This window comes from Mastigoproctus giganteus, chromosome 4, assembly GCF_048544385.1.
Source record: "Mastigoproctus giganteus isolate SK-2022 chromosome 4, ASM4854438v1, whole genome shotgun sequence".
Classification (NCBI taxonomy): domain Eukaryota; kingdom Metazoa; phylum Arthropoda; class Arachnida; order Uropygi; family Thelyphonidae; genus Mastigoproctus; species Mastigoproctus giganteus.
The window spans coordinates 129693881-129721146 of NC_143578.1; the positions used below are offsets into that span (position 1 = coordinate 129693881).

Consider the following 27266-nt stretch of genomic DNA (forward strand, 5'->3'; position numbering starts at 1 on the left):
AAATCCCGGTGCAACATGATAGAGCGGGGTCCCTGGACCAGTGACAGGCACTGCAACCATCCGAAATGACTGTACCTAAACTTACGTGCAACTGTTCCCCAATCCCAACCGTAGTGTCAAATTGTCATGTTTCTCGATATGCCACTGATGCACACATCCTAAGGAACAAGATCCGATCCACGTTGTCGGCCAATTTGACATTCTCTCAATTACTAAAACATGGCTCGGGCCGGAACAACAAGAAAGGAGGAGGGTAGCCATTTTCATCGAAGGATCACCCCCTAAGCATCATTAAAACCACACAGAGTTAACTCTCCTGATTAAGACTTCGTAATCATCACAGCTAAAACTGGAACAATCACCATCAATATACATTTTTCCCCGGCCTACATAATACTTGATGTACCAAATTATCCATCAGCTGCTCATCCTACCAGGTGCAATTACCAGCTGGATTTCCTTTCTCTTCCAACCTCCACAATGTGATGCTGTGCAGTCAATGACAACTTAAGACCTAGCTTCCTTAATGTGCAAATATACCCCGAGGGATGCCCTAGAAACGTATAAGCTAGTCCTGACAACATGGACCAACATCATAGCCCAGTATTCCTCCTCAAAGAAGATAAACATTTCTCCAAAGCATGGTAGAATAAAGAAAAAACATTCCTACTGCAGAAAAGTCCCTAGAAAAGCAGATCCCATAACTTATCTCATGGCTTCAATGTCAAGATTCTCCTCATAAAATACCAGCTTAAACGAATTAAACTTACCAGACCTTGACATCCTCAATACAACAGTTAACTCACTGCCACACACTAGTACAGCCGGCGCTGACATATGATTGATAATCATTTAATAAAGTCCTAAAAAGAAATTTTTCCCCTACAGAGTTGAATACCTACAAAACAAGGCCTCATCCAAAGATTCGAAATGCAGCTGAAGTAAAACACTTTCGACTAATGCCTGTGTCCTTACTAACCAACTGCTTAGAGACGGGATTCACTATGCGCTCCCTCAAAGCTTGACCATCGTCATCCAAAGTATTTTGTCAGCTTTCGATAAAATGAGGAACTGGCAATTACTTATCTAGCTTACTGCGCAAAAGACGACGGGTGTTCAATACGGAGCTATTAGTGGACGATCGGTGAAATCCGAATAAGTCCTTTTCTGTTGAAAAATTTTATAGCACTCGTAGTTATAAAAGTAAATTACTCTCTTTAATATGAATCAATATCAGGAAATCCTTCAGTTGCAGATCACTTAATTTATGCAGCGGCTGTCGATTTTTGATTCGAAACACATCAATAGCCTGAAAGCATCCTTTCCTTACAGAGATGGGCATATGACCTTCAATTTTAATCCATTTTGCAACACGACCATCAGTTTTGGCAGGGTTTGACAGCAAGCCAGGATCTTTTCCTCTCCCAAGTTAACTTTTAGATTCAACTCGTTCTTAAAAGTTAGCTAAATAAGCTCAGTTCATCAAGGAAATGGGTTCGTCTTCGAATATGAAAGCAGCGTAAAGGGGATGCGCTTTACAGCACATCTTCGTATGCATTAATGACGTCACATTCTCGCTATCCATTTCTCCACAGCTCCTTCGGGAACTGTGATGCACTCTCCATAGATTTTATTCTTACACAACGTGTCTATTCAATTCGATTAGTTCATAAATTCATCAGCAAAGAAAAGTTCACAGAATCTTCCTGAATTGTATGTAACGAAAGTAACCAAAAACCTGATGTTCCTGTTCTCCCCGAAAAGAAAAAAAAAAAGGTCGGTTCTTAATGCGATTTACAAATTGATAATATTTTCCATCCCCCAACGTTCTACAAGAATATCACACCATGTGTTTGGCTGCAGGAAAGTCCAGATTTACGCATTTTCAGGTGCTTTTGACAAAAAACTTCTTAATATTCACGCAGAATGCGGTCTGGCGTTGTCCTAAAAGAAGAATGAGTACCTTTTGTCCCCACAATTTACTCTTAACTAAACAATCCAACCTTCTGCAGAGTACTTATTATTCACCGCCTTGCCTAATGGAATAAATTCCTTTGTGAATAGGGAAAAGTGAGATGAAGATAACTTTTCCTATGCACAAGGAATTTGATTTTGGGAAATGAAACTTTGTTCCCATCTCGGAGAGCATTTTCGTGGATCGTATTCGAAGCCTGTTACAATCGAACAAACTCTGGTTGTGATGAAACAATGAATCTGCAGAGGGAAGATGAAAAGTAGGTCATGCTTCTACGTGTAATGGAATCAAACTTCATAAATACACGCTGATTCTAACTTGTACTCATGCCTCAGCATTGTTTTGAAAAGTGTATGGATTTGTTTTTAAGTTGGCCAACCATCCCTCGTTCAGTTTTCAAGTGAAACATTGTTACTCACAATTAAGCTGTAAATTGTAGTCATTTCACCATCTCCTGTATGCAGCACTTTTCCAGATGGTTAAATGGCAACACGACGAACTGTTAGGCGAGATTGAGTCGATGCCATGGAGAATTTGGAGGAAGGTACTCGACAGAGACTCCTGTGAAATCACAACGTTGTTTTACTGGGACATTCTGTAATAAAGAAATTTGATGAGGTTAACTTTTTTTTTTTTTTGATTTGGTAGTTGTTGGCGCATCGGCTTCTGTGGCCATATTGCACCTCCCAAGGTTTTTGCAGTACTTTGATCCAAGCCCGAGGCGGGAATCGAACCCGCGACCTTTGGGTTGCCGGGTAGGTACTTTACCCACTCGGCTAGCCCGGTCGGCGATGAGGTTAACCAGCTATCAGTTGGCAAGGTACTGAAAAGTATGAGATGATCCATGAGATACGATATAAGGTTATGCTGGAAAATGGACAGGATATTCTTGTATCTGCAATTTTTCCCTGACATGACAGGATGGAATAGAGGATGATAGCCTTGTGAAGGGGGAGGAAAGTTTTCTCAGCGTAGCGTGGCCTAGTTAACTGAACTTTGTGAAGATGGAACTCGTTTGAACAAAGGAGGCAAGGATTTTTCTAATGTCATCGAGAGGGGGACCTAACAGTTAGAGGAAATCATTGAAATAACGCAGGTTAGAGACATGTGCCAAAATCACACATGCAACCTCCCTGTAATTATCTATGTACCGAGAAGAAACAAAGGTTGTTAGAAGCCAATAAAAAAATACAAATTGTAATGCCAGAGTACTATAAATACTGAAAAGCTCATATTAAACGCATTGAAGTCAACCATTGCTGATATAACAGACATGGTGCTATTTAGCGATAGGGGACGAAGAACTTCATTACAATGTGTTCGAAGGGAAGGAGTTTTGATGAGAAGCACATTCGATTCTGAAACAATCTGAGTTGATATAATTTAAAACGATAAAACTTAAATAAGTTCTCTGAAAGCGATGATATTTTACCCACTCAGATATATGTTTGGTGGAATCTCTATAAGCAGTGCCATTGCCTCTTACAGATTAGAAATCACGAACGGTCTACACCATGGGGAATCAGATTTTTGAGCCATCTGGATGTCTTATTTATTCCAACGTTCCAGAGAAACTACAAGGGACTCTAATATCCTCACAAAGGATGCAAAATTTGACAGAGAAAGAACCAATGGTGAGAAGGGCTTCAATGCCAAGAGAGGGTACTGCAGTAGATTGAGGTATTTTTTTGAGCTCTATTAACTGGAGAGAAAACCATATAGTACGAAAATTGATGAGTATAACCAACTATCCAAGTACTACTTTGGATACAAATTCGTTGGGAAATATTCAAGGGATTCTTCTCGAAACTACATATCTATTTGTTTGTTTGTTATTTGGTTTTTAGGAGCATTAGCAACTAAGGCCATATTGCTCCGAGATATGCGGTGGTCATTCCCTGGCCTTTCCGCATCCTCCATATTTGGTGGTGACGGGCTCGAACCCCGGTCTAATCAAGAAGAGTGTGCTATGCACTGCTGCTCCTTCCCACCTGGCTACGGAGGCGCCTCATATCTATTTGTAACAAAAACACTAATGGGGTAAGAAATGGAAACATATTGTTTTGTATCATGCACAAAAAGAAGAAATCGTTCAAGCAAGGTGTATTTGTTTCAAAGAAAGCCCAGCGGCAGAGGAGTTGAACAGGTACTTTGCAATAATGTTTACAATTGAAAGACACTGATGAGGGAATTCAGGGAAGAGTTATCAAAGCCTGCTGATAATTTAAAGATAAAAACGGTGTTAACGACTAGAACCAGGCCTGGTTTAGATCGGTTGCACCAGTGGTCCGAAAAATGCCAGCTGAAGTTTAATGTTTCTAGGGAACAGAAGCTCGGGGGGGAAGAATTAATAGTAGTTCATGAAGAAAAGGACTTAAGGGTAACATTAGGAGGACACACGGTGTCGTATGATTATAGGATCATTCCCGAAAGAAATCAGTAAACTGAACAAATGAGGTATATTTTCATTGGGACAACTGGGAATGGGCACAAATATAAAATTTTGGAGAGCAACAAAAGGATGGATTTCAAAAAATTTACCTTCGGGCAGCGCGTTGTAGATCATTGGAATAAATTACCTAACACGGTGGCTGAGGCGAAGAGTTTGGTAATTTCAAAGCAGAACTGGATAGCTACATTTTGGCAACAGAGAAGGTATGAGAGACAAAGTGTTTTTGGCAGATGCAAAAATACGTCCGCTTCCATGCATCATTTAGCTATTATAATTCTAATAAAAGTATCCAAGGTTGGCTTGACGAAATTTTAGACGCACAGGAAAACAGTGAGGGCACATTTTCTCTATACACATTCACGTCTGCGAATGCAACCCATTAGATAGTTGAAATTCAATCTACTTGGCAAGGAGGCTGTAGAAAGTTTGATCGCCTGGAGTGCAATAATTCTTCACTCCATGACTTTTGGAAAATTATTTGTAGATTGAGACCTTGGTATCTTACAGGAAAATAATAAAAAGTGAGAGAGGCGTGCGTTAACAGGTACGCACTTTGCTCGTTCGAATACACAAGTGGGGACCCTTTTGTATCAACTTCATCTAAATGCAAAAAAAAAAAAAAAATTGAGACAAACGTGATTTCAGTTAGCAAACCTCCAGGATTTTCAGAAACGATTATATTTCAACCCCCAATTTCTATATAACAACATCACCGGGCGTACCAGAGTGCTTCAGTTAAAAATAAGTGAGATTGGGGTCGCTCACTTATTTTTAATTTGTATTTTTGTCGTACTTCGGCTGAATGTTAAAATTGGACTAAGTATTACCATTTAGATTTTACAATTTCTGAATTTAAATTTTGCCTAATCAACTGCTTTGTTTTTTTCTCAATTGGAAATTTGTATCCGTCATCGAATGAAAAGCGAACTCTCAACATACTTCTTGGTTTTTTTCTTTCTTCCAAATAAATTTGGTTAACATTCATTTTAGGATAAACCGAAGACGAGAATCAACTTCCACAATTTAAAAAAAAACCTGATTAATAAAATATAAAGGGCAAAAAAGTTCTGCCAGAAGACAGACGAGACAGATCCCGATGCATTTTTAATTGGAACACCTTGTATACACTTTCTTTCTTTTTTCCGCCTGCAAACCTGAGTACATTCACGCTACGTGAATGAAATATTCAGTACTGCGATGAAGTAATGCGTAGTCCTGAAGTATCTCCTGCAACGAGAATGCAGCCCAGATACGAGCCTGGAATGCGCGTAAAGGTAATGGAACATGTGCAACACAAGTCCGAGGCCACGTTTTGACTGTTGGAGAAACGAGAAGTGACACAATATGTATTTATAACCCTGAGAGTTAACCACCGAAATCGTGGCATTAAAATAATTATTCTTAATGGCCAATTTGCTGATTATACTGAAAGCATAAGCTGTCTCATCCTTTCCTTGGGTCTGAACGTGGCAATCCGTCCAGACAAGTTGGCTGTAATACTTAATGGAGGTGAAAGAAAAATAACAAAAACCGTCAATACAATTGTACCAAAACTTATATTCCACCTCCATTAAGTACTTTTAAATCTCAGTTGGAGAAGCATAGTTGCCCAAATTCATTCTACTGATTTCGATTGGTCACTTGAATTTGAATAAATCTATGAATTCCGATATCAACAAAAATTACTCGAGCCTGGAATTAATATTTTTTAAGTTGAATTTGACTCACTCTCAGTATTTATGAAGCATCATTTAGTCCTACGTGTCGCGTTCCACTTCGACTTGACAGTTGATCAGGGTGGGGCTGGAGTGTCTTGTAACTTGTATTGACTGTGAAATGTCGTTAGACAACTCTTGTCTTAATTAAAATGATTCATTTGAATGCAAATCGAATTCCCTCAACGCAATGTCCTGCATACGGTAATAGCGGGTCTCTCTTTTAAGCTCCTGGACCTCGTGAGTGATCTTCTACTTAGAGCTCTAGTAGCAGGTCAGTGACTGAGTCCTGCTACTCTAATGTTCTCTACATCGCTATTTTATAAAGGGTCCACGGTGTCTCAAGACTTGTTAGATAGACATCGAAGAGAAGGATTTATAAATACAGTAATGTATTTTGAGGTTGCTGCTGATTTACAACCATGCCAATGGTCTTGTAGTGTTCACTCATACATCATATTAGATCCTTCATCGAAGGTATAATTCACTAGGGTTCATAAAAATTTATTTTATGAACCCTAGAGGTGTTTGATTATTGGTGAAACGTGCATTATCTTCATAAAGAACACTACTACAGTAAATTCTAAAATCCATCATCATCGGGGATTGAGAGATGCCGAATTTTCGAGAAGTATATCTAGTGTGAAGTTATGGAGAAGCACATTAACAAATTAACTTATTTATATAACGATTATCTTGTCCTTTTGTCTGATTTAAAATGCGTGGTCTTAAATCGCTAAGTAGAACAAAGTTGAGCACTTGTAACGAGTTGAGCTGGTATTGCACTACTTTCGGCTATATTACAGCTTTTAAAATGATTTCGTGCATCGCATGACAGCTCACATCGAACAACTTCTTCACAACTTTTTTTTTTTTGTAGTACAATACTAAGGCAACTCGTTGCAAAGGCAAGTTTGTTCTCCTGAGAATTTAAACCATTATATTATCTATGCAGTTTCAATCCTGGCGTGTGCAAAAAAAAAAAAAAACAGATGAAAGGAAAAGATAATCCTGCAAGCATCTTAGAAAGAAAAGTCACTTTTTTTGCAGGGATTCTTAAAAACAAATGCGATCGTTGATAAGAGTATCGGATTACTTTCTTAATATTTCAGTTGTAGAAATTGTGTACAGCTCTTTTTAGGTGAAAGGCCTATAGACAAATCAATTAATACGTTAGCAGATAGAATCTACTTCGTCTTTTAATTAATTAGAAGCAGACAGCAATACATTTTCTTTATTATAAAGATGGAGAACAGCGTGTAATTGTGGGCAAAAATGCGCTCAATTAAAAGGTATATCAATTATATTCCTTTTCTATGTTCGGCTCTAAACAGTGAAAATTTCATTTTATTTGCGCATGCGTCTGCCACTAGGAAGTGTGAAGCCGAGCAATATAAACTTAAACTAGTGCGTATTCCAGTTTCGTTTCCAACATAAAGCCACGGTTATGGGCATTATAATCGAACAGCGCCCTCTAAACTTCGGAGAAAGTTGTGCGCAGAATGGTGGACGCTGAACATAAATCCATCGCGCAATATTCTCTTCTAAATGGTTGCTGTTCGTTACTGGACTTATGTCTTAATGGCGGGCTTTGTGGCTGACTTAGTCGTGACTGTGGTAAATTCTCGCACAAGCCTGGCTTAATGAATTCTGCAAAATGTCGGGATTATTTCCAGGCTGGAAAATATTCGCGGGCATTTCGATGTCGAAGCTAGTTCTAGGTTGGTGGCTGATGCGTTTTGTGAGTTGGTTGGAGAGCGTGTATATAAAGCATTAGTCTAAACAAACACATGCGAGTGTAAACACATTTATCACAGGTAATGATACTTTGGTGCATTTCTGGAGTTCGCTCAATCCCCAGACTAACAACCAGCTGTCATTAATCTTCTCAAGTCGACTGTGGAGACGCGAATTTCATGCTGGAAAATTGCGACTCTGTTGTCGGTCTGGAGCGCCCGTCTCTGGCACTCATTAACGAAGAGAATTTTATTACATTCTTCGCAATACCCGAAGGAATATTTTTATGGAGAAACTGTCTTAAGAAGTGTTGCTTCTTGTTTGTCTCCTTCATCGGTTTGTGATTTTTCTCCGAGAGGAAAAATGCCGATATTCGTTCAACATTATCGTCTTTGTCTGGACCGTGTGTGCATGTCCCCATCGATTCCTGAGCGCTACCTGTCATAAAGAAATCGAAGTTCTCATTTGCGGCCCCATTACCGTTGAGCGAATTGTGGAAATTGCGGGGACACGAAGATATACAACATCGCCGCGGAATCTCATAACGTGACGGCTCGTACCTCGCAGCAAGTTGTCCAACGTCATCTACGTGGAGCCACTTTTCCTAGCACTTCCTGTTACTCACCAAACGAAACTATTTCCATCACCTTTGGAATATGAAGATGGGTGTAATCAACTGGCTAAGTAAAATCGAGTTGCGGAAATTCTAAATTAGGTGCAACGGATGGCCACTCGACTGCTGTAAATTTGCGTTTAATTTCAGCTCCGTTTTCATTATAAACAGTTCAATTTTTTGGTACTGTAATTGCACAGTTTTCGGGATTTCTGGCAATATTACGAGCAAACAAGATAATTTTTCTAATTAACCCACCATTAACAGCTGATATCATGAAATTATGCAATGAATAAAAAAATTCATCCTCTATAAGGGATGTCCAAGTGTTCTGAGCTGTCTACTAAAGCGCACGTAATACACTTTCGTCTTTTCTGATGTAGCTTACAGGGACATCCATCTAGCTGACAAGCTCGGTCAACAAATTGCTTGATTTATTATCAATTAAAACGGAACAACGCTGATGTGATCGATATTGGGCTGTCACGAGTGGTTATACTAGCTGTTTAACACACTGGCACCCCTCAATTTTGCGTAGTAATGAGTCATGAAAATTAAAGCAGGTCCATCTCATCTCAGTATAATCTTATAATAATACACTTCCGCAAAAGATTTGATAAGTTGCATCCTGCTCACATTTTACGGTTGACGTATCTTTTGGGGAACAGTACTTAAAGTAGAGGAGTATATCGTCATCCCCGCACTCTCTTCAGATCTCGTTTTATGGATTCATGTCTAGAGTCTGGTTTGTACTATCCGAGTTTTTGGGTGTGGGACAGCCATTGTTGATCAACGAAGACTTACTGGAAGGAGAAGGTTTTTCTACTTTCTCAATTGATTGAGAGCTTTCAATAGTCATGCATTCTTGACAATCGTCGTCTACATAAGGCCAAAAATATTCCTATTCTAGCCTTAGAGGCCCAATTCGAGAGTTTTCAGGTGCATAGTCCCAGTGAAAAGAGGGATTGCTGGTAATCTTTCAGCTTTCTCAGGCGGCTAAAAATGATCGTGCGAATTTTTAGGATAAAATTAAAAGAATGGACAAAATCATTGTCACGCCCTATGATTGTTCGCCAGAGGGACGAAGCTACCAGCTGACAGACACACAACAAAATCTTTTGTTGGTGATCAAAAAGTTTTTCCTTCAAAACGCAAACGTTCCTTGTATTGGTTGAGTAATGCCCAGAATTTAACTTCTGATGAGTCTTTTTACTTCCCCGGAAGATTTACTTTCTGAGACCGCTTTTGTAAGGCATCCGCATGAAAGATATTCACAACGAGCGGTTAAAAACGCTGGAGAAAACTTCGTTAACTGTCACCTTTCATAGATCCAGCCGTACTTAGCATTAATTCATGTACTGCAAAATACGTTCCCTACTCAACACCGTCTCCCTGATGCAGCGGAGAAGTCCGTGTTCGAATCCCTTTTGAAGGCGAAGAGCACGAGTCCTTCGCTATACAAATAGCAACAGATCTTAGAATCCTTAACCCGTAGCCTACAACCGTCATGGGCACTGTACAACTTGCTTCAACTGGACCACAAGAAAGATACATTTCTCTTCAATGAACAGACGCAAAATCTCGTTCACATTCTGGAGTGAATTAGTTTCTTCTTCTTCTTCGTATTTTCATTCCTTATTATTCGAGGACCTGTTAATGAGGATTAAATAAATCCAAAGCTTTGAAAGAGAATAGAACTCGAATTCAGATCCAGTGAGATCTGAAAATAAGCATTTCAGTACTGTCCGACATTTTGTTTCCTTTGAACTTCCAATTTAGTAGAATTAGTATATTCCTTAATAGATATGCGAAGAAAACTGGGTTTCATATCAGACATTGCCTGACAACTTGCAATGTATGGTGTACACATCTAAGTATCCCCCCAGAGTATTCCTCAACTATGTAAGATTTGGGTAGTCTAGGGCAGTCCAGGCGCACATAAATATTAAAAGCTAAAAAACTTGCAGGGGCCCTTGGAGCCACTGAACTCCTATACATCCAGCCTTGGGTCCCACTTTACCCAAAAATTGGTGAAGTTTGAATTCGATTCTTGACCCAAGAATCGAATTACAAAATCTTTATTCAGAATATCCCGTTTACTGCATTACGGTAAAGCTTGGTTTTAATGGGCGTTTTCTGGCACCAGGGGTATCTCGATGAGTTTTATTTCTTTTTCATCCAAGGGCAACGCGACATGGAACTATTCCCAGAAATAGGCCGCAATGCCATTTCGAGCAGGAAGTTTACTGTTTTAAATTAATTCCAAAGGTCGTTAAAATTATCATTGCCGATTTCTAATTTTGGCAATTAAACTGGCTTTCAATGTTTGTATGTGTTGGATAAACATTTTACCCAAAATAATCTTGTTACTTAAGAGTATTTTCCAACTCAAGCACCGCTTACAACACACACACACACGCAACTTATGGAGATTATAAATACTATCGCCTGGATCAAGATTTTAGAAAACAAATCGTTCCTCTCTTTAGGACAATGCCAGATATCGAAGGAACATTTAAAAAAGGATCGGAATTATTAACCCACGTTGAGAGGTGAATGACCTTTGTTCTGGTTAAGAGCATGATGTAGAAACGTTGTGTCAGTACATGGAATAAATTCCAGCTGAGGGTACGTGTTCCCCCTCTCTCTTTTCCCTTACCCTTGCTTGGCCATCGATCGTGTAATGAATGGCAGAACCTCTTTATTGGAAGGTGACCTGAAAACACTTGGCTGGCAAGAACGCAGGAATTCGCATTCTGAACTCCCGCCTGAGAAATGGACAAGTGGGTGCCGTGAAAAGAGACTAACGGGAGTGCGGAGCATAGTGCCACTGTCGATTGCATTATTCAGCACTTTCGTCAAATACCTACGGAGAAAACCAGCAAAGACAAAGAGAAAAAGCCTTGCTGAAAGAGGGGTCTGTTGGGAGGTCGAGGGAAAGTGCGATAAAATACGTGGAGCAGTTTCGCAGTGTAGAAAGGTTTTTTTTTTTTTTTTTTTGGTTTTGGGACAGTAAATACTACCATGTCCAAGTTTTTTCCGATACGTACAGAGTTCGATTGCGTACGTTATCTAATCAATGTTGTTTTGATGCTAAATATAGCTGGCCTGTATGGACCGGCCTCTTTCGGGGCTGGTCCATATGTACAAGTTAATTTGATTATTTGAAGTTCAGCAATAAAAATGGTTATTATGTTTTCCTGGTCTGGCATGGCCAAGTGGTCAACAACAGTACAATGGTACACGTGTTTCAGTTGATTGAGTCCACATGACCACTAAATACTGTAATGATCTTCCGTTCCAATCTTGTAAGCTTCTCTGACCCCATGTGGCCGTCCAGGCGTATAAATAGAAAATTTATTTATCATCAGTTATCGTTGACAGATTCCACGGAAGAATCGATTTTCTTAGGACTGATGGACACCGTCTACTTAATCTTCTCTCAGAAGATTCTTGAGGACCACTGCAGCTTATGGCCAAATAGCTTAGTACTGAGTGGGATCTTCCCCCTAATGGAAGCAGTTGACTCGAGCAAAAACCTCTCCTTCACAGATGGAAAATACTTCCGTCCAGAAAGACTCGCTAACAATGATTTTGACATTTAAAGATTTAAAAAAGCTTGATTCTCCGAAATTAGAAGTAACGATTCCTCTTATTTTAGAGTTCATAATAGGTCGCTTACTAATTAGGAGCCCTTCACCCAAGCAGAACTACAAATTGCTATTAACAAGATAAGAAACAGGAAAACCCCAGGATTAGATATGCTCGAGCCGGAAATAGTAAGGAAAGTGGCTGAGTACACCCCGAATCTGCTCCTGGACCTTTACAACCACTGTCTCCACTCAGGCTGGTTCCCTACGGACTGGAAGGGCAAACATTAAATTGATCCTTAAAAACCCTTCAAAACCACAGCACAAGCCGGACTCCTATCGGCCAATAGCACTCCTGACTGTGCTCAGCAAAGTGTTGGAGCAGCTGCTCAGACATAGGATTGAATCACACTACCTCACAGCTAGCTTAACAGCAAACAAACAGTTTGGCTTTAAACCGGGAAACTCAACCCTCGACGCACTGGAATGTATCCTTAACATGGCGGAGAGCTGCCGACAAAAATACTTTCTCCTCATCTCTATTGACTTTGCAGGGGCGTTCGACGCCCTCTGGTGGCCGAGCGTCCTCGCAAGACTCAGGGCAGCCCAACTGCCATCAAATCTATTCAGCTGCATAAGAAGCTACCTAACAAACAGACGGATCCTGGTACAGGCCCCTTACTGCAAGGTAGATCGACAGATACACCGAGGATGCCCCCAGGGCTCAGTATTAGGCCCCCTCCTGTGGAACTATGTATTGGACGAGTTCCTCTCCCTCGACTTAGGGGGTGTACAGGCATTGGCCTATGCAGACGACCTATCCCTAGCCCTTACTGCAGATTCAAGAGCCCAATTAGAAACTCTCGCGAATGCAGCAGTAACCACACTGCAAGAATGGACGGAAAGGCATCGGCTCACCATTTCGGCCACCAAGACTAAATCCATCTTACTTAAGGGCTACCTAACCCCAACTAGACCGCCGCAAATAAGAATCAACAATAGGACAATTAAGCTAGTCACAGAACTAAAGTACCTGGGAGTTATCCTGGACCGTAATCGGTCTTTCACCCCACACCTAAAATATATACAGGCTAAGATGAAAAAATACGCTGGCATGCTTGCCAGAGTCACACGTTGCGAATGGGGCCTGAAAAGGCGCACACTTGCGATCCTTTATAAAGCAGCCATTATCCCGGCAATCGCATACGCCTCCGGCGTCTGGTTCCACAAAGCCTCAACAGCGGTAAACCGCAGACGACTGGATATCATACATAGACCCATCCTATTGACCCTCACCCGAGCATGCAAGACAGTCTCTACTCATGCACTACAAGTGATCACGGGCGCTCTCCCTCTTGATCTTGAGGTGATTCGCAATGGCATGCTTCAGCAACTCAGACGTGGCAAAGTCACAACCTTCCAGGACCACACTACGGACCCGGCTAATAACTGTGAAGTTGAGAAATACAGGCTGCAAACGTACTTGACATCGATATGGCAACAACGCTGGACGATTTCTGACAAAGGAGACATCACGCGAAGGTTCTTTCCGAACTTGCAAAAGGTGTACCCAAAATATCCGACATGGCTCTGCCCTGGTCTCCACGTCACCTACCTTCTCACAGGACATGGAGCTATCCGCCACAAGCTACACCTCTTTGGACTGACAGATAACCCAGCCTGCGCATGTGGTTCCCTCGAGACCTGGGACCACCTGCTACACGAGTGTGAACTGTACGAAGATCTGCGTGGACACCTCATCACACGAGTCCAGTTCAACCCCAAAAATCAGGAGCACTACCTACTGGAGGACGAGGGAACCTACAATGCCCTAACCAACTTTGCTCAGTGCCTCTTTGTAAGACGCCAGACTCTTCCTTTGCCGGAAAATCTAGGACAACTAGGATAAATACAACAACAATCACAACAAATGATGAACCAAGATAAAACTGGACTGTGCCTGAACTGCACTCTCCCAAATACTGACCGATGGAGGACACCGATTCCATTTGAGAACTGTTAACCAAATGCATTGACTACAATCGGACCTTCGGGAGTCCTCCCTGACTGTGACTGAAGCCTATCCTACTGAATATCCACTAGTGGATGGACCTGGATCCCACGAGTAACTACTTAATAAAAGACGAAGCATGATCTGCACAAATGTCATACAGACCTGGACTGAAAACCTGGACAGAGATATCTTCACTCCACTCCTGGGAATACCAAATGGGGCAGCCCTGACGCCTTGGCGCCCGACTGAAGCCACCCCACATGTATGCCCTGTGGGCAAATAGGCCAGCTCCCTTGCCTGGCCTACTTTCTACCCGTCCCTGGCGGGGGATGAGGGGACAGCCCTGCTGTCACCTCCCCTTCTCGCCACCCCTTCTTTTCCTTCTGGTGGGGCATGGGCATGCCCCACTGTAAACTGGAGTTGTCTTCCCTATCGGCTCCATACTTCTATCTATCTCCCCCCCAGTCTTCAGTCTCCCTCCCCACTCTACCTGCACGCTAGTGAACGCCCCACACAACCTAAATTCCACAAGTGAAAATCAATTTCGCCCACCATTTCTTTTGACCTCCTAGCACTTCCTCCTCAACGTGATCACATTTTTATTTATTTATTTTTATTTATTTTTATTTTATTTTATTTATTTATTTTATTTTTTTTTATTTTATTTTTATTTTTTATTTTATTTATTTTATTTTTATTTTTTATTTTATTTATTTTATTTTTATTTTTTTTTAGGTCCTAGCCACTGAAATCTCAGGAAATTAGGTGGCAGGACCTGCCAGAGTGAACTATATTCAAGTGGATACCTGGTCTGCCTCCACGGGGCGAAAGTGGGGCAACGTCGGGCCTCAGTAGAGGTCTGGCGGCTAAATGACCAGATGAACAACGGTACAAGGCATCACACATATACAAAGTCCATACACTTTTAAATCTCTGGCTTTTCCAGTAAACTGGTTCACATACAATGTAACCTACGCGGAGATGGGGGAAACCCCTGGTGCCGCTTGACCCTAAACACACTTTACACTTTACTTAATAGGTCGCTTACTACTTATCGATTTAAGTACACTAAAAGCTGAAAAAACTGAGCACGAAACGTACCAGAGTCAAGATGCAAAGAGCGCATATCTTTCAAGCCTTACTTGACTGTGCATTGTTATATCAAATTTATCTACAGACATCTTTTCCACTCTTGTACCAAATGAAACTTTAGAGAAGTTTCGATCGTACTCGATACGGTTGCTAATGAATCTGCGATAATCTTCCTTAATGACATTTTAGGCAAAACGGCAGGGGGGGGGGGCTAATTCAAGTAGGAGTACAAAACTTCTTTAATTACAATTGATATTACAATTTTTCTTTCAGAGTAAAATTCCTTTGTTTGTTGATCACAATTTCAATTTTTTTCCCTCTGGAGTTATGTCACTGTAAGCGAATCCATACACTATTAATCCCGATTAGGGCTTATATTCACCCCTATCCTAAAGGTTAGGGATGAATGTAATAATCAAGTGGAACCAAAGTTCTGTTTTTTGACCCAACAAATATCACAAGATACTATCAGGAGCGTCGAGAGGGGGTGGGAGATCCGAGCACCTCTACTGGGAAGGCAGGATGGTCCTAGTGAGGCGTTCTTCCGGGGGTTCCTGCTGGCTCTCAACGCAGTGAATTTAGACCATAACACCACACAGTAAGCCGGTCGAGCAGCGATCTTGTGAGCCTGCTGATTAAAAATTGAATCATTTATCCTCTAAGGTCTTTGGGAAAGCACAAAATCGCTACAAAACACTTCTCCAATTCCATATTAGCCTCACCTTCAACATGCAGCAAGATTTCTTGCTAAGTTCCCTGACATAACATTCTAAATGGGTGGAAGGGGGTGGAGATAAACTGGCAAAAACACTCCACTACAATCCTAAGTCCTGATGTAAGTGGAATTGTTAGCACAGCTAGAAAAAATCTCGAAGTAGTGCTGAACTAATGCAGTGCCTGACTACATACCGAAGAGATGGCAATAACCATCGTCTCTGTGGTAGCACCCCATTGCAAATAGATAGCAACTTTATTCTCATATGAAAATTCCTTTTATTTGTAATTTAAGACCAAGATAACTCGTTGTAATAATATTGCTCGGATGAAAGTCCAACTGGAGGGCTTTCGTCCTTTTATATATAGGCAGTCATATCAAATCCTGCCTTATGGTGAATCGGCCTATTCACTGTATTTGCGGTCCACAGTGGAGCATTTGGTGTGAGCAGTTCAGAGACCTAAACATATATGGATATAACAATATCGGCGGACTAATTTGTGTTGGTACGATAACATAATCCATGTCGTGAATCTTTTAACAAATTCCCCTTCAAAAGCGCTTAAGTCTTGTCTAGGCCCCTTCAAATAAATTCGTATGGGGGAATGTTTCTTTCTAAATTCCGTTAAATTGCTTAGAATAACTACTAAGGCCACGAGGTGCGATTTGCCGTTTTCTATTGACCCGATTTGAATGTAATTTAACTCGATAAATCGTTCTAAGGTGAAATAAAACTTTATTCATGAAAAATCCATCTACTCCAATTTGAGTTATTACATGCGGACGGATAAAGATATGATAATTGTCGGATTTCTATTAGTCCGATTTTAATGAAATTGGGGCTAGCTCTATATTTTTAATAGGCCTCCAAATATATAAAATTTAATGAAAATCTGTCCACTAGAAGTCGAAATTTTACATGCGAACAAACAGACGGACAAGGTGAAGATAACACGCACCTAAAAATAAGCAAACGTCAGAATAAATTGCACTTAAGAACTAGCTAGGAGAAAGTAAACATTTACCTATTCATATCGAACTTAAAACACGCGTAAAAACTTTTTTTTATAAAAATAATCGAAGTAATTGAGAATGAAGAGGCTATGAAAACACTCTAGGCACGATGCGACTTAAGGGTCTTTTCATTTTTGAATTTATACAATAAAACACACACTTCGCAGCTAATTGGCAATACATACACGATCCTTCAAGCTATTGTCCAATTTCTATCCCAAAGAGAGTTTCCATCCCATTAAAGTACAAAGATTGACGTCACTGGAGAATGTATTAGTCCGCCGGTAATGGAAAAACTAATCCTCGCAAATAACGCGAGATGTCATCGTGTGACAGGAATCATTCGTTATGGAGATCTAAGACATTTCGGTAATTAAAACAAAGGAATTTCTCCCGGCTAATTAGTCGAGTACTGGGGTCATGTACAAAGCGGAAGCGCTTTAAGCGATGGAAGATCAAAGAAATAGCAAAAAAAAAGTTCTTAACCCCCCCCCCCTTCTCAGACTGTCTTGTATTAAACTTATAAGCAGCACACTATTCCTTATAGCCTCCTCTTCACAAACCTGCACATATAGAGTTAGCGGACTAGCACGAGCAGTCCATTACTGACCTCGCTCCAGTCTACGTCAGCTATTTTTATTCGTAATATTTCTTTCAGGCGTTGGCTCATTATGGAAGCGATCTGCATTTTATGCTCGATCCATCACACAGGCTCTTGTCACAGAAGTGCGCCATGTTTCCCAGAAAGGGTTCAAGCAAACGCTGCACTCATTTGCCGAGGAAAGGGGACTGCAATATAAAAAGCCAGACCGATGTCGCGTGTCAACAAATTTAGGAAGAACCCTTATTAGTTATTTTTGATTTTGCATCAAGGAACTAAGGCCACGAGGCGTCGGTAAATCTCTGTTTGGAAGCTCTATACGTTCTGTGAACGGTTTGTCTGATTTTGCTGGATGAAAAACTGCTCAGCACCGATAAACTCGTTTACAATGTAAAAAAAAATCGTCTCCCTTCTAGAGGGACTTCAATCTAGGCGTTTTCTAGATAAGAGACAGGAAACAAGCAAATTGACTTCTGAAAGAAACTGTCTTATACACTGGTACATTCGAAGCCCTTACTCTACTTTATGTGCATGGTTTTTCTCCTACATTGTGGTGGGTGTGTAAACAAGCAGTTAACTCCTCCACCCATTGAGAAGTAGTCACGAGGAAGTGAACAATGTCTTTTATCTTTGATGGTATTCAAAATTTCAGCGAGTTTTAATGCTAACAGAGGTCCAAAGTGATGAAAAATAGTTCCTACGAATGTTGGAGGAGTAAACTGAACTACAGTTATGTTCACTGCCACCAGAAATAACAATTATTACAACTGACCTGTCCACAGCTTAAACAACATCGAACAGGATAATTTATCTGAAATCAAAAACTCGAGATAATCTTGAAAGAAACAGTTTGCAGTTTCACATACGATATCCAAGGCAGACGAATTAATTACAATTGTTGCATCAAAAGATCCAACTGCGTTGCCAACCGATCCAGTTCTGCCGTACAATAACGAAAAAGAAAAGAGGAAGGGGGAGAAAAAGCGTATGACGTCATTTCGTTATCTGTTTGTTTGGTCGTCAGAGGGCAGTTAGATCGCCCATTGCTACCTGCTCTCGGGAATCTGAACGGCACGTGCCGAATATTACACGATTGCACTTCCTACAGCCGCCCACATGCTGTGAGGTAAAGCTGCGTTATTAGAAGGCAACCAGTCGCTTTGGGAGGACCCCACCTCTAGCCTAGAACGGAGTATACCGAGCGCCGGCGTCACAGGCCCAGCTGACGCTATCGACATGACCGAGCTGCTCTCCAAGAAGCCTGCCAAGAGTATCCTGCGGAAGAGCTCTACGACGTTCGAACACAGAGAGTAAGTACCTCCGTTTGCTTCTTTCCTCCTCGCGCAGATGATGCTCGTTCCTTTTCCTCTTCCTTCCATCCGTTTTCACGCATCAATGCGCGCGTGTGGGGTTTGCTAGTTCGAGATATCTTGGTGGACTCGTATGCAGCGACGCAAGTCGCCACCGTTCCACTCTCGCCATGTATGCGGCTATTAGAGATTTGTCACATGCACGCACGAGATTATGTTCTGCTGTTCTGTGTAACTGTTAAGTTCGGGATAAAATACACACGCGTGCATAACGAGTGAAGCCAACGTGAAAATATATCTTAAATTCTTACTTAAAACTCTTATAAGTTATCCCATCATATTTTCATTGAAAAAAAAAAAAGACAATTCTATGCGTATAACGTATTCCTCAACACCCTAAACTTGCTTAAGCAACCTATTTCGCATTATAATTCCGACCACTATTGATGAAACGTCGTAGAGACTTCCAAACGTCCACTACACGAATTAAAGAGCACACAGCTGCGTGGTCGCCATGATTGTTAACGTACCAAACAACCTTCCAGACTCAGTGGTGGATGTGTGGGTGCTTTTTAAGCGAATTAGAAATGCACCAACTCGAATATTCAAACACCTGTCAGATAGTGAACGATGGAACTCCACGCGGTTATTCATCGATGGAGTGGAAATGGCCAACGCCTCTATCAGTGGTTTAAAACTTTAAATACAGAAATTTAAACGGCGATTGTCCGTGCAGGAGTTTTAAGTCGAAATCCAAGGAACGTGGGAGACAAAAGAGGGGACCAACCGGCTTTTAAGCTTGGTTTTAAAAATAGAAGTTCCAAAAACCACTTGTGTGCGCCGAAGAACGAACGTTGCTCCAGGGTTCAACCAAGTACGCGTGGAATGAGCTGACAAGAGTTGATGTGAGGTTAATGGCTGAGTACCCGGCAATGTTCCAACTGCTGCAGCGCACGAAAATACTCGCACAAGGGCAATACGCCTTCCACACATTGATACATTTAAGCATCCCCATCTTGGATGTCTGCGCGTAATTGCGATCAAAAATTATCCACCTGCTATTCGTCATCCAAACGTTTGTATCGATTCGCGGACCAGAGAGAGGTTGTTGCTATCTGCGCGTGCGAACAGGAGCGTATCAAACTGTTGTGCGCTTCGTGCGTCTGGATGTGGGAGTTCCGTCGGAATATTCGTTATACATACGGGTGTTATTTGTACGGTCTTTAATTTAAATGTTTTTCAAAACCATTCCTCCCCCATTAAACAATAATGGATTTTTCCAGGTTCAGTTCTCGAACTTTTTTTTATCAGCTCTCAAAACAGTAAGATAAACAGTCACTAATTCAAAAACTAAACGTAAAATTAATTGAGAGTTTCGAAGGGCTTCTTTAGCAAATGTGGCTCAAATTATTCTGTTTCTTTCCGAGTACATACGTGCGTCATCAATACCTCATCTAAATTCCTAATATAATATCTAACAGTCCCTTATTCCCTGCGTTAAAGATTTAGGCTTTCTCGTTGACTGGTCTCTGACGTCAATTGATGCTCGTGTTTTATCGATCGATAGAAGCGTCCTCTCACGCTCTCCCGAAACGCTAAAAAATAAATAAATAAAATAATAATAAATGGCACACCAGAGATGGAGATGAACCTAAACATTCTGCAGCATTTATCCTTAGTAACAGTTTCTTCTAAAATTATAATCGATTTTAAAATCCGTTATTTGTGAAACTATCGATAATTACAAAGCGGCAGGAACTCTTCGACGCGTGGCACAATGTTCACTATAAACTCGGGCAATTAACGGCTTATAACATGCTTCGAACAGTTCTTGAGGTCATTTCGGGGTAGGACGTTGCTACCTTGTTCCAAGAGGTCATAACGCATGCGTCTAGTCAACAATTTCGGATGTCATAAGCGTAGATAAAGATAACGCATCGTCACTGCCTCTGTGTGCTCTCCTTCTCCAGAGAGGAGCACAGATGCGGGGGGGGGGGGGGTGCGCAACAGTTGCTGAATAAATGAGGTCTTCTTTATCTGGAATACATTCGATGCCCCCGAGAAGGAGTTATGAAATGAAAGATGACCATCTGCTCTGTGCAAAAAGATTCATGCAATGGCCTTTACGGTGGAGATAAGGGTTTGAGATGTTTGAGTTAAACTATGCCTCCAAGCAGTCCGATCCGATTCTATACTTGAGGAAGATGGGAGGGGGAGAAGAGAGAAGGAAAAGTTACTCGCTATCAGACCGACCATAAGGAAAAATGCAAGCGATAATGAAGATAAAAAAAAAAATGTGGTTGTTTTGGATGGTCATGACGGTTGACTGCCATCTTCGGAGAGCACACATTGATTATCTGAATGGCGTTTGAACTTTGGAAATAACCAAAGGTTTTGAAATTATATAGATCTGTTGTGGATATTCACTCAAAACCACTATTTTTTATGACGTCACTACCCAATAAACCTCCTTTGGGCAGATATCTACATATCGTGGATGCCGTAATCCTCTTCCCAGATTATTTTCCCTCCTTCCCTTCGCGCATTTTTGTTTTTATTTTAATTGTGGCTTTTGCCTCCGCATCTGCTCCTAGCGAAGATGCTTTCTAGGAATTATTGATCGCCGTTACCGCAGTGAATGTTATTTTGGCACCACCGCCCCTGTTCTTTGTTGGCTCAAGTGTGGAATTCCTTGTCTACTTGTGTTGACTTAAAACATCGATTTATGATGAGTTTCTCAGGCAACGGTGTAGTCGATCCGTTAAATGAACTACGTCCTCGCTCCATCACCTCTTCGTGTTTATGGCAGAGTTCTACACAGCCGATAATAATCTACGAGGTTGTTCGATATTTTTACTCTTCCAGTTGCACCTATTTTATTGAGACTTCGTACAACCAAGCAGCCCGTGGTGATACTTGGTTGTATGAAGTCTCAAACGTATGCATGTAAAAAACTCGAGATACTTCTTCTGTCGATGATCGGCTAACTAGTGTCCTGTTGAGCATCTTTATCTCAGTTCGAGTCCAGTCTGTTCGCCGACGGGATTCGAACCCAGACCTATCTAAACGAATGACAAAACCACTGTACTGTTGGGGAGAGTAGTTGGGATTAGCACTGCTATCAAACTATTTTAATTTTTCATTTTTACGTTGCTGGAAGCCATCTTTGACCAATAACACTCATACCTGAAGGCATATATGATACCAGTTGAAAAGTAAATAGAAAGCAGATGCAGATTCAATGAAAAAAACTTTGCTTTTTATTTGGCGATGGCACGGTATAAATCCACCCTGAAAAATGTAGTTATTCAATTGATGGAAGTGACCCCTTTGAGTGGGAATCACATGATGCTCCAAAACGTGGATTCGCACATTTATATTCATCGTTCCTGTCACAGAGCGAAGCGTCAGACACAGAATTTCGCTGTATCTTGAAAGCAATCCGGATGAAATTGTTCCTTTTTTTCGCCGCCTAGCATACTGCGCGCTACATCAGATATGGAGGTTAAGTTCTGACAAAAAGTAAAGGAGTAACACATTACCTCATTGACCTGACAGACAAATTGCACTTTGGCCTACTTCAACCGCGCTTTTCGTGCTTCCATCGTTTGAAGAGGCATTTTCCTAAGACGTTAAGCTTTTACTCCCTGCTATACAATGTACGGCAAATGGTTTTAGGCACTTTCCTCCCATTTACTTCTCAGCTGGGGTTGAGATCATCGCACGGCTTTCAAGTACTTATATAACGATCCTGATTGGCAGTGGAAGTTTTTTTTTTTTTTAACCAAATGCTGTTCGCTTTACTTCAACACCCTAACATTACATTACCCGTTTTTCCAAACTTGGTTTCTTAAACAGGGAATTGTAGAATAACTTATTCTCCACTTTCCCGATATGATATTTTTGAGGTAATTCCTCAGAAACTGTCGTTATAAAGGAGGAACAAGAAATACCCAAAATAAGGCATAATGACTTGATTCGTTTTTCATTAATCAGCTTAATTTATTGGGGGAAAGTCTTTATAAAAATCATCTCTAAGAATCCTCCAGTTTACCACCTCCGCTTCCTGATTTATAGAGCAGGTGTCGGCAACATGCACCCTACGGCTCGGCCGGCAAAATCCCTTTTTTTACAAACCTAAGAAATCTATTCTAAAATTTGTCACTTACCAATCTTTGTGGTGGTTTCCTTTTCAAACAAAATTTGCCTTAAATTTTGTTAAGGCCAGTGAATCCAACATCTTACAGACCCCATTTATGATCCTTGTGCTCGCAATATAAAATAATACAAAATTTACATACAAAGGGATTTGTGGTATTACTGTTTCAAACAGCCATCTTGAAACAAGATGGCCGCCATCCAAAAATAACGCCATATTTTATTCAAATGTATAGTAAGTGAAACATTGTCTTGAAGCTATTAAAATACTGCATTATGAAAGAACTAGCCATCTTTTCTTTTTAAAATAAACTCAAAAGTTATATTCTCTTTAAAATAAAGAAAAGTTTTTCGCTGGTGTCTTCTAGCACAGACGAATAATTAAAACTGAAATGTTCGAATTTGAAAAATGTGAGATTAATTTTTGTAAAAATACTACACTCGACAGTTTCCACTAGGATTTTTTTCCAGACGTCTGCTAAAGCTGTTGAACCCTTCGAAAATAATATTCCAGCCTAATGCATAATTAAAAGAGACCTGACTATTTAAGAAGGGTGGGGTCAACGCCATTCGGGATTTCGAAATATGGAGGAAGAATATACACAGGGTGTTCCGCGACATATTCCCAAACTTCACGAGCTTGTTCTACAGGTAATTTGATGCAAAAAATGTCCTACAAACCAGAGGTCGATTCGACACCGTTATCCAGTTAAGCAGTAGTGTAACGTTAGGGACTGACACTGCTGTAGCTGAGCGACTCTTGTTCTTATATCATGGCTCGTGTTTTGTTGCAGAGTTATCCAAAACGCTGCAAACATTTACAAATGTTTGCAGCATTTACTATGGAAATGCATTTTATACGGTTTCTGCAAAGAAAAAGGTTCCACCGGTTCAGAATATGTTCCAGAGACTTGAACAGCGATGACTTGGAGAAGACCAATATTCTGTTCCCATTGCAGCGAAGCTCACTTACATGCTCATGCAGAATTTCTGATGATGAGTATTGTATCGACACAGATCAATATCGAAACTACAAATCCTGGATCCTCTGTGCTCCTTAAACCAAACCAGCCCAACCATTCACCCCTCCCAGAGGTGGCGGAATGGTAGTTTCACCACTGAAAAATCCTCCAAACCTGTGTCGCAGATATGGAGGATCTTGGGCAATTCTGCGAATGGTTGCAAACATGGCTACAAATTCTGCTTGATATTCGCCCATGGAGGAAGCTCAGTTTACCCGTGATGATATTAACCAGGACTTTCCCCTCGTTAATTTCCCCCTTAGGCACAAGAGGTATCAGAAAGAAATTTTAAACGGCGATTTTCAGTAAATGTGTGGTATGGAATGTTAGGCATCCAACTACTAAGACTAAATCGGACCAGAACTTTTTTTTAAGAAAAGGAACTACGCAGAGGCCATAAATGAAACCACTGTTGGGAACAGAATCAAACTGGTAAGCATGCAATGGAGGTCTTGCAATGTATGCAACCACAACGTGGTCATTTTTAAAATGATTTAGTCGTATGAAAATTTGTAAGATGATAAATAATAAACTGAAAATTTATTCTGTATTCATTGCTCTCGTGTATCTTATTGTTCCTTTCCTCGATATTAAGGTGCTTCGAATCTTGATGTTGAGGGTCTTTGATATCATTAATCAAAACGTTGAAGGAAATTTATATTTGTGTATTTTATTCATTGTTTTACTATATATAATACAATAAAAATTGTTATATTAGATTAGTGTTCAACTCGACAAAAGGCATCGAATTGGCTAGAACATTTTTCGCTCCTGAAGTTAGCCAATATGACCTAAACAAAAGTTGACATAAAGTTTTATATTCTTATATTATTATTATTTTTTTTTTTTTTTTTAAATTCAAATACTTCTGATAGTGCATCAAACTGTCTGCCAGTCGAGAACTGCGGGCTGTCGAAATCAGTTTATTTTACAACTTATCTGAAAACCGCCAAGGGGAAATACAAGTTAGTCGTTGCTTCGAAAGATCTATCAACCTTTAGGCAGTCTTGTAGCCTGCCAAAAGACACTCAATTTCCATCAAATCGAATTGAAAACCGGCAACAGTTGGACGAATTCAATCTGCGGATAATGGAAGAGTTTCCGGAGCATTTTAGGATATTTGGAAATCGATTTTCCTTCAGGAAGGCTTATTCATATTCTATAAGTAGTGGACTTCACCCCCCCCCAGTCTCCTTGCACTACTTATCTGATCAATTTTACTTATTTCTCATCTGATTGTAGTCTCTGCGTCCACTCCATACATTGAATAAGCGAGCCCAATTAATTTAAGCCAAAGCTCACGTTGCCTGTGGCTACAGATGACCACTGGGATCGCCGTAGCGCGTGTTTACCTCGAGGAATTGTGCCGTTATTAATTATTAGCAACTGCTATTCATCATCCTCTCGGGCACGGTTCGTCTCTTCGTAATGAAACTCGTTAACGTCGTTAAGGTGTCCAGGTAATGGGGTATCGTGTAACGTATGACCTCAGCGACAGTGAAAAGGCTTCAACCTTCTGTTGTAAATTTATTCCGAAAGGCTGCTGGCAAAACCTGCCAAGCACCGGATGTTGAGAGAATCCAAAGAAATTGTGGAGTTAATGAATTCCAATTGCTATTTAAATAAATGTTTATAAAATTTCCTTTTAGAGAATTGGCCTAAGTTTTTGGAATCCTTTAAAAATTTAACTTTCCTTTATTTCTCTGTCAAAGACACAAGGTTATACGTCTCCTTACGTGAAATCTCTTGCTGAACTTCTCAGCTTTAGAACAGAGAGTTGTATTTCTTATTTCAATTTCTTGGCTACTCCATTTCGGAACAAATTTTTCAAAATATCGAAAGCCTTTCCTCTCCCTTTGTAATTCGTCCAGTGGGACTTCTCCACTACCGCTTTTCTCTTTCTAGAACCCCCTCCCCCTTTTTTTTTATTCTCAGTGTCTTATAAAACATTTTCCTTTTCTGCATGACGTGCTAAAATTGCTAGAATAGTCGTTTTTTTTTTTTTCTCTTTGTAGTGAGAGATGTATGGCTTTTTGCCAATCCTTTAGCATCTTCGGTGGATGTCACGTCCACTCTCCTTTTCCGTTCATCCATCCATTATAATAACGCCCAAGAGACTTGAGATGTTTTTACCGAATATCCTTTTCCCAGCCTTTCCGATTTGTTTATTTCACGTAGAATCACAATCTTGCATACGTGTTCTTTCAGGTACAGTGTGACGTGTTTTGGCATTATCCTATTTGTGAATTTTGTGCACTAACTTGAACAAAAAAAACCTTCCAATTCTGCGCTTTTATTGACGAGTCTTTTGATTAACTTAAAACATTTACCTCGAGAAGCTCACGCCACCAAAAGAAAAATAATTACAAGTTCTAGATAGGATAGATGGAAGGCGTTTTCTTAGATGGATCAAAATAAAAACGTTCCGTGAGATTACTCCTAAATTGCCTTTCGTAGACTAAATTTGGAGGAGCATATTGGATCATAAACACAGGAATTCTAAAGAGAAAGGTGGTTAGAATTTAGTGCTTAAATGCTTAGTGTCAGGTGCTTAAAAGCAGAAGTGTAGCACATGTTTAGAATGGAACGTGTGGTTAGGTTATCATAATTTTGTCATCTTCAAGCACGTATTAACCCAGCGGGTTGCTGTCAATCAATGAACACCAGGCTTGGCAAGACCAACTGTTCAATCTGCAGCGTACGCAAAATCTAACAGAACCATGCAAGTTGTAGCAGTACAAGCATGTCTATCAAGTTCATAACTGGTGAAGATTTGAAAATCTTCACCAGTTGAAAATCTTCAACTGGTGAAGATTTTCAAGGTTCACTCTCGAGTGCCGCACATGTCATCTAATGATATTTCATCTATATGGATTTGAAATATGATTAATTATACAATTCTGGTAGGAACTCTGACTCCAGATGTTAATTTTGTACGTGGTGCGTAAAAATCTTAAATTTGGCCCCAGTAAAAGCCATATTGTTTGAAGATGGCGTAGATAATTTTTATTTTATTTTCATGGGTCTCCATTACAGGCTTCAAACTATGACTCCAGTTCGAAATGAGAATGCTGGCCATATTTCCAAGGGTAAGACGGACATTTACAGGTTCATAAAATGCCTGATGGGCATTCAAGTGCTTAAAATAGAACTCTCATTAAAGGAATACTTTGGAGACCGTTCCTCATATTGATACTTGTGAAGAGGCTTTCTTTTTCACACCGCTGACCTTGGAAAGTCCAATGGGGGTGAAACATC

At 40.5% G+C, this 27266-nt stretch overlaps 1 protein-coding gene and 1 long non-coding RNA gene across 2 annotated transcripts in view; one reads left to right on the plus strand and one right to left on the minus strand.

Annotated features, from left to right (window-relative positions):
* Positions 1-27266, minus strand: part of LOC150087059 (uncharacterized) — a 114054-nt gene that overhangs the window by 18335 nt on the left and 68453 nt on the right. The window lies entirely within an intron of this gene.
* LOC150087060 (uncharacterized) overlaps positions 18578-27266 on the plus strand; it is a 72389-nt gene continuing 63700 nt past the window's right edge. Inside the window, exon 1 of the mRNA XM_090372922.1 lies at positions 18578-18828. Coding sequence (XP_090229048.1) covers positions 18755-18828 — 74 coding nt within the window. The 5' untranslated portion in view covers positions 18578-18754. The remainder of the gene's footprint in view (positions 18829-27266) is intronic.